The sequence below is a fragment of the Heterodontus francisci genome, chromosome X (genome assembly GCF_036365525.1).
Source record: "Heterodontus francisci isolate sHetFra1 chromosome X, sHetFra1.hap1, whole genome shotgun sequence".
Taxonomy (NCBI): domain Eukaryota; kingdom Metazoa; phylum Chordata; class Chondrichthyes; order Heterodontiformes; family Heterodontidae; genus Heterodontus; species Heterodontus francisci.
In genome coordinates this window covers 880,051-892,050 of record NC_090421.1, presented here as the reverse complement: position 1 = coordinate 892,050, position 12,000 = coordinate 880,051, and the positions used below count along the sequence as shown (strand labels likewise).

The window sequence follows — 12,000 nt, the reverse complement described above, 5'->3', positions numbered from 1 at the left end:
ATCCCAAAAAATAAGGCTAAGGGAACACAGGAGGATGCAACGGTCGCCCCAGCAGTCTGTGGCAAATCTGAACCCAGGTGCCACTGCTCCAAGAGACCATTTGTGATTCAGCATCATTACATTTGCTTCTTTTTGAAAAACAAACAAGCCACAAAAAAGCAAGGACGCTGTACCAAACCCTTTATAAAATACCGCTAAGCCCCCCGCTGGAGTAATCTGTACCAATGCTCAAGACAGTGGCTCATCAGAGAGAGGGGGAGGGGGGCCGAGAGAGACGGAGGGGGGCCGAGAGAGAGGGGGAGGCGGGGGGGTCCGAGAGTGACGGAGGGGAGCCGAGAGAGAGGGGGAGCCGAGGGAGAAGGAGAGAGAGAGAGCGAGGGGCGTGCAGAGGGAGAGGGAGAGCAAGCGAGGGGTGCATAGAGGGAGAGGGAGAGCAAGCGAGGGGTGCATAGAGGGAGAGGGAGAGCAAGCGAGGGGTGCATAGAGGGAGAGGGAGAGCAAGCGAGGGGTGCATAGAGGGAGAGGGAGAGCAAGCGAGGGGTGCATAGAGGGAGAGGGGGAGCGCAAGCAAGGGGTGCATAGAGGGAGAGGGGGAGCGCAAGCGAGGGGTGCATAGAGGGAGAGGGGGAGCGCGAGGGGCGCGCATAGGGAGAGGGAGAGAGAGAGCGAGGGGAGCGCACAGTGAGAGGGAGAGGGAGAGAGAGGGGCGTGCACGCACCCAGAGACACACACCACCCCCCCACCCCAGAGACACTCCCACACCCACCCAGACGGCAAACGACATACTTTGACTATGATAACAGATAATACAAGCAGGCCTTTACATATTGCCCACTGACAATTTAGAAAAAGACCAGGACTGATCTAGGTGTAGAAGAGATAACTTACTGTTGATGAACTTGCATTCCTCGCAGCAACTACGATGCATGCAATGTTCTGTTAAAAAAAAAAGAGTTTCTTTAAGTTCAGATTTTATTGACTTCAGACAATTAACAGTGTTCATTATAGCAGGGTGCTCGCCTGTGAAGGTATGACGAGCTTTCTGGAGCAAAGAAAAATCTCCAATCAATGGCGTTATATAATGTGAAAAGGACTTTCAGCCAGCTCCACTGGAGGGTATAAAATTCACGTGCTAACAACCAGCTGACAGAGAAATTTTCTGTCACTTTTCTCCACTGGCTGCGTTTTCTCTCCCACCCACCCCCCAAACTGTGAAACATTTTCTGACGGTGCAGACAGGCCACGTCCAATGGAATCCTTGGGGTGCCCATTCCCCTGTTTGATGCGGAATGTCCCTGCAGGAGTCCTCAGCCCTCTGGAGTAGCGAGCTCCAGAAGATTCACCACCCTGAGTGAAGAAATATTTCCTCACGTCAGTCCTAAATGACTGACCCCTTGTCCTGAGACTGTGTCCCCATGTTCGAGACTTTCAAACCATGTTCAAGGCAGCTGCAGGCAGAACAACCAGCACCCACCACAATATCCTTCTATTTAAAACACTGATGCCAAGTCCTGGTTAAGTATCCTCACCAATTTGGACTCATCCTCAACTATCCCCTCCCACATTTAAGAATCCTGTGCCTGTCGATACAACTGTAGAATTCTTTACACAATATAGTCTCCTCACACTCCCTCCTTAATCACTCTGCACTTTCTCATACCGTGTCGATAGCCCGTACCTGTTAAATTTTAATTTGCTTCCAATCTCTCTCGATCCACAGCATTCTGCGACTTGTCGCAAATGGTATCTACTGATTCTGCACAAGTTGCGTTATTCATTAAAACCTCGTCAAGTTACAGTCGCCACTCAAGTGTTCACCTGTCGTCGGTGTCCGTCCGTCTATGAGAGATGGACCTGCAGCAAATCCACTGGCGATGGGATAGTTCCACATGGTGCAATTTGCTGATGGCTGAAGATACCAATCTGTGAAAGGCAGGCTCTGCCACTGGTGCCACATATGAGGTGGTTATCAGGCATCGTTGAGTGGGGTGCTGTTGCCAACACTGGCGCCTGCTGTCCCAAGCCCGTGATCGCCATGGTGGCACACACCGACCCACAGCTAATGTCACCATTTCCCTCGGTTGTTGGTTGGTATCTCCCACGCGCGAAAATCGATGTTTAAGGCCTTCGTGTCACGCTCCCAAGCATCCTCGAAGCGAAACTTTGGGTGTCCAACTGGTTCCCTGACTCCGGCAACCTCGGCATACAGAATATTGTTGGGAACGCGTCCATCTTCCATCCTGCGAATGTGCCCAAGCTGCTTGATGAATGTTCACATACTTGGTAGATTTGCTTTTGAGAGGATGGCTACGTTCGTGACTTTGCCCACCCTCATTTGACAAAGTACCAGATAAAAGGCTGGTTAACAAAATTGAGGCCCATGGAATAGAAGGGTCAGTGTCCAATTGGACAAAAAAAAAAATTGGCCCAAGGACGGAAAACAGCGAGTGGTGGTAAATGGTTGTTTTTCAGAATGGAGGATAATAGACAGTGGTGTTCCCCAAGAGTCTGTGCTAGGACCACTGCTTTTTGACAAACATGAATGATTTGCATATTAGAACAGAGGGTAACATTTCAAAATGCGCCAATACCACCAAACTCGGAGGAGTGGCAGACAGTGAGAACGGTGCAAATTGCCTGCAGCAGGACATAGATAGGCGAGCAGAATGGGCAGACAAGTGGCAGATGGAATTTAACACAGAGGTGTGAGGTAATGCATTTTGGCAGAAGGGATGGAGAAAAGTCATTTAGACTTAATGGCACAGTTCTAAAGTGTGTGCAGAGTCAGAGAGACCTAGGGGTTCATGTGCATAGATCTTTGAAGGTGGTAGGATATACTGAGAGTGGTCAGTGAAGCATATAGCATCTTGGGTTTCATAAATACAGGTATTGAGCACAGAAGCAGGGAAGTTATGCTGAACCTGTATAAAGCTCTGGTCAGGCCACAACTAGAGTATTATGTCCAGTTCTGGTCACCACACTTTAGGAAGGATGTGAGGGTCCTTGAGAGGGGACGGAGGAGATTTACCAGAATGGTTCCAGGGAAGAGGGATTTTAGCTACAAGGTTAGGTTGGAGAAGCTGGGGTTGTTCCCCTTGGATCAAAGACGACCGAGGGGAGATTTGATAGAAGGTGTGCAAGATGACAGGCGAAGATAATTTAGACAGGAACAAACAGTTCCTATTAGCTGATGGTACAAGGACTAGGGGACATGGATTTAAGGTTTTGGGCAAGAGATGCAGAGGGGTAATGACCTGGAATGATTTCTAACAGAAATTGGTTGGACACTTGAAGGAAATGAACTTACAGGTCTATGGGGATAGAGCAGGCGGAACAGGACTGACTGGATGCGTGCCATAAATGACTATGATTCTCTTTAACCCATCTGCCTGATCTACTGTTACGCAAAAACCAAATCTAGACATGCCGCCCGCCTTCTAGGCATTTCAGCACACTACTCGACACAGGAGTCCTGTACATATTTTAGGAATGTAATCGTTCTTCTCCATCTGCTCCCTTCCGGTCTCAACGAGATGAGCAATTAAAATCACCGTGGACAAAAAAAGTTTCACTGATTGAGGGAGCTGCCCCAGAACATCCGTAATGATACATTTTACACGTTACTTCAAAAATTACCCAGGAATGAGAGCAACGCCCTTGAAAAGTAAGCCACGTAATGATGAACTTATTCACATTAAAATGAATGCAGCTGCTGCCGCAGAAGGGAAAGGAACTCTCACTGAAATTATGCAAAGCTGCAACTGCAACTAGAGGGCTTTTAGGAAATTTTCCCCAGCTCCTGTTCAAGTGTGCACTACCGTGAGTGAAAGGCACTGTTTGTTGAGGCACAGCTAGCCTACAGCAATCCGAGAGGCTCATTTTTGAGGCCACCATTTTAACCAGCGAAAATGGACAAAACATCACAGCCAAAAGCTTCTGCACAGTTACAGTGTCACTTCAGGTCGTTCTGCCTTAAACCGTCCAGCAGCACGTTAATGGTTGCAGATCTCTGAGCGAGAGCTCCTCTTGACCTTATCCAAACATACAAATGTCTGGCTTTTCATTATTTAATCACAAAGACTGGTCCAATGCTACGAAAGGAAGTGTACACCACAGCAAGCCCGCGACACCGTTGCGTGTGGAATCGTACAGTGACTGGCACACCTGCTACCCAAACTACTTCCAGGCAAAAACCCAGAGCTTCCTCCTTTCTCTCTCTCTCTCTCTCTCTCTCACACACATACCTTGGTCTGAGGAAACAACCAGTTCACTATCATTTAGGAGGAAATAACCAGCTCGCTAATGATTTAAAACTGGTCAACCCCCAGCCTCTTTGTTTTTAAATAAAATGACTCCAAGCTTTCACATACACAAGTGTCAATAAAACTAACAATGCCATCAAATATTCACAACTTTCATCATTACCCATGATAAGTACCAGCACTGTGTGTCACGGCTTGAACGAATATCTTTAAGTTTTGACAAAGGAGAGCACAGCAACCCTTTCAATGCATTTTTAAATGCGCTTTAACTGTGTAGGGGAGGGCAGTGGGCGGATGTGATTAAGAAAGAGAATAGCATACGTCAATCACAAATGGGATAACTGCTAGAGAGATTCCTGTGCAGTTGTCAGATCTTTTCATGTACATGAACCTTCAAATGTTAACTCACAGCCAGGTGTGCTCTCCTCCTTCCCTGAAAACACACAGGCAGGAAAGTGAATCACCAGGTCAGGTGTAACTAATTCACACAGTTCAGAACTGGTTGCCCAGGGAGCTGAATTGAGCCCCATAGCAGCAGTAAACGAAATCGATCGGGCTCGTTTGACAGTGAACTGTGTGGACTTTGTATTTGAACTCGGGGACAGTCAGATTATGCAAAGCAGTCCCATCCGGTACCCTGCATTCCAACCTTCTGATGATTCATCTAGAGTCAGACTTGACACACTCGAAAGCCTCCACAAAACACAACAGCAGCTGAACTCATTTTGAGTCAAGCACCATAGTGTGCTGAGTGGGCGGAACTAGCTGCACCGAGCGATATTGGGCAAGGCAAACCTTTTAGTTAGGCCGACTGTATGGTGTGTTACTGGAACTGAGTTCCGAAGAAGGGTCACTGACCCGAAACGTTAACTCTGCTTCTCTTTCCACAGATGCTGCCAGACCTGCTGAGTGATTCCAGCATTTCTTGTTTTTATTTCAGACAACAGTGACCTGCCTGCTAAATTACCAGCACTCTTAAAATGAAAATCAGTACCCCACAGATGTCAGGACACAGTAATTCAGCTTCCTCAGACACCATCAAGGCACTTTCAGGAGTAAATATTCTGCTATCCTGTATATTCCTGGACCATCAATGAGGGCAGCCTCTTTATCCTCCTCCCCACCTCTCACCCTCCGACAACCATTTACAGCTCGTGCTTTCCCCGTCACCCCCTGTGCTCGCTGACCTACACTGGCTCCCGGTCCAACAAGACCTCAATTTTAAAACTCTCATCCTTATTTTCAAGGCCTCCATGGTCCCTCCCCGTTCTCCAACCTCCTCCAACATCTCTGTGCTCCTCCAATTCCGGCTTCTTGAGCACCCACTGCGCGCGCACACACACCCACCCGATTTCCATCGCTCCGAGCTCAGGGCCCCCAGGCAGCTGAAGGCATGGCTGCCAATGACGGAGCAACGGAAATCGGGGAACGGGCAAAAGGACGGACTTGGAGGAGCGCAGAAATTTCAGAGGAGGGTCGTAGGGGCTGGAGGAAGTTACAGGGATGGTGGGGGAAAGGGGGGGGGGGGCGGGGGGAGAGACAATGGAGGTATCTGAAAAGGAGAATGAGAATTTTAAAATCGAGGTGTTTTGCCAGACCAGAAGTCAAAACCTGGGATTGGGGGGAGGGGGGGGGGGGGGGGGGGAATGGGTGACCAGAACTCAATGCGAGTAGACAGAATTTTGGATAAGCTCGAATTTATGGAAGCTGGGAGGCTGGCCTGGGAAAGCCTCCAGTCTGAGGGCCAGCCGATGCCCTTCTACTCTACCATCAAGCGCTTACCACAGGCACGGGCATGCACCGTGGCACCTCCTGCCCGTGCCCAGAGGCCAGCCAACAGCACAGATCCCATCCTGGAACCCGCTCACCAACATGGCCCCAGTTACATGGACAATCGGAAGGAATGACGGGGCGGAAGACCAGTTTGCGTTCTCCAATTGCTGCGGCCGAGTTTGAAAAGGTGCGCGAAGCTCGTCCGAATGAAAACTGGATTGAAGTCTTTTTTTCTTGTGCGCTAAACCTCATGCAGATTCTGGAAACAGTGAGCAGAGTCAAAAAGCAAGCAACCTTTAGCCTACTAAAGTAACTTTAGTAACTTTACTTTCGTAACTAAAGCCTGTAAGGAACTAGATAATGAAGTCAGCGTGACTAAGGGGAAGAGTAGGCAAGGAGCAGATGATGAACGCAAAGGGACTGGTGGTCTGAGGTGCATTTGTTTTAATGCAAGAAGTGTAGTAGGTAAGGCAGATGAACTTAGGGCTTGGATTAGCACCTGGGAGTATGATGTTATTGCTATTACTGAGACTTGGTTTAGGGAAGGGCATGATTGGCAACTAAATATCCCAGGATATCGATGCTTCAGGCGGGATAGAGAGGGAGGTAAAAGGGGTGGAGGAGTTGCAGTACTGGTCAAAGAGGATATCACAGCTGTGCTGAAGAAGGGCACTATGGAGGACTCGAGCAGTGAGGCAATATGGGCAGAACTCAGAAATAGGAAGGGTGCAGTAACAATGTTGGGGCTGTACTACAGGCCTCCCAACAGCGAGCGTGAGATAGAGGTACAAATATGTAAACAGATTATGGAAAGATGTAGGAGCAACAGGGTGGTGGTGATAGGAGATTTTAATTTTCCCAACATTGACTGGGATTCACTTAGTGTTAGAGGTCTAGATGGAGCAGAATTTGTAAGGAGCATCCAGGAGGGTTTTCTAGAGCAGTATGTAAATAGTCCAACTCGGGAAGGGGCCATACTGGACCTGGTGTTGGGGAATGAGCCCGGCCAGGTGGTTGAAGTTTCAGTAGGGGACTACTTTGGGAATAGTGATCACAATTCCGTAAGCTTTAAAATACTCATGGACAAAGACGAGAGTGGTCCTAAAGGAAGAGTGCTAAACTGGGGGAAGGCCAACTATACCAAAATTCGGCAGGAGCTGGGGAATGTAGATTGGGAGCAGCTGTTTGAAGGTCAATCCACATTTGATATGTGGGAGGCTTTTAAAGAGAGGTTGATTAGCGTGCAGGAGAGACATGTTCCTGTGAAAATGAGGGATAGAAATGGCAAGATTAGGGAACCATGGATGACAGGTGAAATTGTGAGACTAGCTAAGAGGAAAAAGGAAGCATACATAAGGTCTAGGCGGCTGAAGAAAGACGAAGCTTTGAAAGAATATCGGGATTGTAGGCGCAATCTGAAACGAGGAATTAAGAGGGCTAAAAGGGGTCATGAAATATCTTTAGCAAACACGGTTAAGGAAAATCCCAAAGCCTTTTATTCATATATAAGGAGCAAGAGGGTAACTAGAGAAAGGATTGGCCCACTCAAGGACAAAGGAGGAAAGTTATGCGTGGAGTCAGAGAAAATGGGTGAGATTCTAAACGAGTACTTTGCATCGGTATTCACCGAGGAGAGGGACATGACGGATGTTGAGGTTAGGGACAGATGTTTGATTACTCTAGGTCAAGTCGGCATAAGGAGGGAGGAAGTGTTGGGTATTCTAAAAGGCATTAAGGTGGACAAGTCCCCAGGTCCGGATGAGATCTATCCCAGGTTACTGAGGGAAGCGAGAGAGGAAATAGCTGGGGCCTTAACAGATATCTTTGCAGCATCCTTCAACAGGGCTGAAGTCCCGGAGGACTGGAGAATTGCTAATGTTGTGGGTAATGGGTTCCGAAGAAGGGTCGCTGACCCGAAACGTTAACTCTGCTTCTCTTTCCACAGATGCTGCCAGACCTGCTGAGTGAATCCAGCATTTCTTGTTTTTGTTTCAGATTTCCAGCATCCGCAGTATTTTGCTTTTATTTATGCTAATGTTGTCCCCTTGTTTAAGAAGGGTAGCAGGGATAATCCAGGTAATTATAGACCGGTGAGCCTGACGTCAGTGGTAGGGAAGCTGCTGGAGAAGATACTGAGGGATAGGATCTATTCCCATTTGGAAGAAAATGGGCTTATCAGTGATAGGCAACATGGTTTTGTGCAGGGAAGGTCATGTCTTACCAACTTAATAGAATTCTTTGAGGAAGTGACAAAGTTTATTGACGAGGGAAGGGCTGTAGATGTCATATACATGGACTTCAGTAAGGCGTTTGATAAGGTTCCCCATGGTAGGCTGATGGAGAAAGTGAAGTCGCATGGGATCCAGGGTGTACTAGCTAGATGGATAAAGAACTGACTGGGCAACAGGAGACAGAGAGTAGCAGTGGAAGGGAGTTTCTCAAAATGGAGACGTGTGACCAGTGGTGTTCCACAGGGATCCATGCTGGGACCACTGTTGTTTGTGATATACATAAATGATTTGGAGGAAAGTATAGGTGGTCTGATTAGCAAGTTTGCAGACGACACTAAGATTGGTGGAGTAGCAGATAGTGAAGGGGACTGTCAGAGAATACAGCAGAATATAGACAGATTGGAGAGTTGGGCAGAGAAATGGCAGATGGAGTTCAATCAGGGTAAATGCGAGGTGATGCATTTTGGAAGATCCAATTCAAGAGTGAACTATACAGTAAATGGAAAAGTCCTGGGGAAAATTGATGTCCAGAGAGATTTGGGTGTTCAGGTCCATTGTTCCCTGAAGGTGGCAACGCAGGTAAATAGAGTGGTCAAGAAGGCATACGGCATGCTTTCCTTCATCGGACAGGGTATTGAGTACAAGAGTTGGCAGGTCATGTTACAATTGTATAGGACTTTGGTTCGGCCACATTTGGAATACTGCGTGCAGTTCTGGTCGCCACATTACCAAAAGCATGTGGATGCTTTGGAGAGGGTGCAGAGGAGGTTCACCAGGATGTTGCCTGGTATGGAGGGCGCTAGCTATGAAGAGAGGTTGAGTAGATTAGGATTATTTTCATTAGAAAGGCGGAGGTTGAGGGGGGACCTGATTGAGGTGTACAAAATCATGAGGTATAGACAGGGTGGATAGCAAGAAGCTTTTTCCCCCAGAGTGGGGGATTCAAATACTAGGGGTCACGAGTTCAAAGTGAGAGGGGAAAAGTTTAGGGGGGATATGCGTGGAAAGTTCTTTACGCAGAGGGTGGTGGGTGCCTGGAACGCATTGCCAGCGGAGGTGGTAGATGCGAACACGATAGCGTCTTTTAAGATGTATCTAGACAGATACATGAATGGGCAAAAAGCAAAGAGATACAGACCCTTAGAAAATAGGCGACATGTTTAGGTAGAGGATCTGGATCGGCGCAGGCTTGGAGGGCCGAAGGGCTTGTTCCTGTGCTGTAATTTTCTTTGTTCTTAAATAGAAAAGAATGACTTGGTGCCAACCAACTGCTGGCTACAGACGGCATCAGTTAACAAACTGCCTGTCACAGCGCCTCACTCACTCCCCAACAGTTGTTCTATACTAAACTCCATTTGCTTTATTGTACAAGGCCAAGGGTGAACACGAAAACCTGAATATTCAGAACTGTTAAGGGATAAAACATAAACCCTAGTAAATTATGATTCCGATGCAAGTAATTAATCTGGATTACAAAAATTCAATACATTAAGGTGGTACCACTCTCCAACTACACTCCCAGACGAGTTTCCTCTTGACAAGTTACTGAATTTTACATTTACGACAACAGGAGTCAGTCATGTCCCAGATATTTTAAGACCAGCTGTCACATTAGGAATTTTTTTTGGGATCGATATTAAAAATAGCACATTTCTAATTTGAGAAAGAGGCAGCGCCAGTTTCTATTACCCAGACACTACCCAGATCCAGGCCCGAGTCAAGGCAGCATTTCGGCGGTTGCCGGGACAGCCAAGGCAGACCATGCAACTAAATTTCACCCGTTGCAGATAAAAAGCCCAAAGGCCTACCCTCACCCACAACTCAAGCAGCACGACAGAGTTACAAAATGCATGTTGCAAAACTGCAGGAAGCTCAATAATCCATCAAAAAGCACGAGGTTGCATTCAGATTGTGCTTTAAAGCCTCCGGATGTGCCCAAGTACTTCACAGCCGATCAACTGCAGCCCTTACGAAGGCCGATTGCTCAGCAGGGAAACCGTTGCGGAGCCCCCGATATTGAACCTGGGTGTCAGACGAGGGACAGCTAAATGTACCACGTGTTGGAAGTGAGCTGTGAGGTCCGATCCCAGGAATGAGGGACTTCAGTGAAGTGGATGGATTGGAGAAGCTGTGACTGTTCTCCTTAGAGAGAAATTAAGAGGAGATTTGATAGAGGTGTTCAAAATCATGAGGGGTCTGGACAGAGTAGATAGAGGCCAACTGTTGCCATTGGCAGCAGTGCTGCAAGCCAGAGGACACTGAGTCAAGGCGACTGGCAAACCAATATAAGACACAGTCACTAATAAACCCAATAAGGGAATTCAGGAGAAGCTTCTTTATCCACAGTGGTGAGAATGTGGGACTTGCTACCACAGGGAGTGGGTTGAGGCGAACGGCGTGTATGTGTTTAAGGGAATAGAAGGATATGGTGATTGGTGGGGTGGTGGGGGTTGGGGGAGAAGAGGAGATGAAGTGGGGGAGGGGGAAAGAGGAAATAAGGTAGGGGGTGGGATGTGACTCGTGTGAAGCAAATGGGCATAATGGCCTGTTTGCGTGCAGTAAATCTGCACTCCTAAATTTCCAGCTCGACAAACGGTACTGTTTGAAGACAGCCCTGCCCACACAACTATCGGTTAGGCGAGTTGAGCAGTTATCTGAACTCGAGCAGGGACAACCCTGTCCAAGATAGGGAAGCACTGTGGGGAAGGAAGCTACAATATCAGACTCTAATTATACTTGCTGACAGACTTGGAGCGGAAGTGATGGCAATCAGAGCAGAGTCAGAATTACTGCCAGATGAGGCACAAAATGGCATCAGTTCACTATACAGGTTGCTTCCCACCCTCACCATGCATTTTTTTTTTTTACCTCTCTCTGGAAGTGAATCAAGGGAAGGAGGGAAGGAGGGAGTGGGGGGGGGGGGGGGTGTGGAGAGAGAGTGAGAGAGATCACGCACAAATTGGCTGCTACTTTTCCTACATTACAAACGATGACTATGACTCTAAAAATGTCAAATAAATCCATAGGGAGGTTATGGAGTTGTATAGAACTTTGGTAAGGCCACAGCTGGAGTACTGCGTGCAACTCTGGTTGCCACATTATAGGAAGGATGTGATTGCACTGGAGGGGGTGCAGAGGCGATTCACCAGGATGTTGCCTGGGATGGAACATTCAAAGCTATGAAGAGAGGTTGGATAGGCTTGGGTTGTTTTCGCAGGAGCAGACAAGACTGAGGGGTGACCTGATCGAGGTGTACAAGATTATGAGGGGCATGGACAGGGTGGATAGGGAGCAGCTGTTCCCCTTAGTTGAAGGGTCAGTTACAAAGGGTCACAAGTTCAAGGTGAGGGGCAGGAGGTTTGAGGAGGATTTGAGGAAGAACTTTTTTTACTCAGAGGGTGGTGACGGTCTGGAATGCCCCGTCTGGGAGGGTGGTAGAGGCGGGTTGCCTCACATCCTTTAAAAAGTACCTGGATGAGCACTTGGCACGTCATAACATTCAAGGCTATGGGCCAAGTGCTGGCAAATGGGATTAGGTAGACAGGTCAGGTGTCTTTAATGCATCAGTGCAGACTCAATGGGCCGAAGGGCCTCTTCTGCACTGTTTTATTCTATGATTCTGTGAAATCCCGCAAGAAAAACAAGCAGTTTGAATTACTTGAAAGTCACCCAAATTCAAAACTGAAATTGTTCGGAGTGTACACTGGATATACTTTATTCAAGCTTCAAAATGA

General features: G+C 47.7%; 1 protein-coding gene across 2 annotated transcripts in view; it reads right to left on the bottom strand.

The window, feature by feature from the left end:
• cs (citrate synthase) overlaps positions 1-12,000 on the bottom strand; it is a 32,095-nt gene that overhangs the window by 13,392 nt on the left and 6,703 nt on the right. Inside the window, exons 1-2 of one of the 2 annotated variants that reach the window (XM_068024953.1) lie at positions 4,426-4,449; positions 889-936 (exon numbers count right to left, since the gene is read on the bottom strand). Coding sequence is in view for 1 of the 2 variants with exons in the window: in XM_068024952.1 (XP_067881053.1) it covers positions 889-936 (48 nt within the window). In the remaining variant the exon portion in view is untranslated. Of the gene's footprint in view, positions 1-888; positions 937-4,425; positions 4,450-12,000 lie in introns of those variants that run through there. The other variant, XM_068024952.1, reaches the window with a different exon arrangement.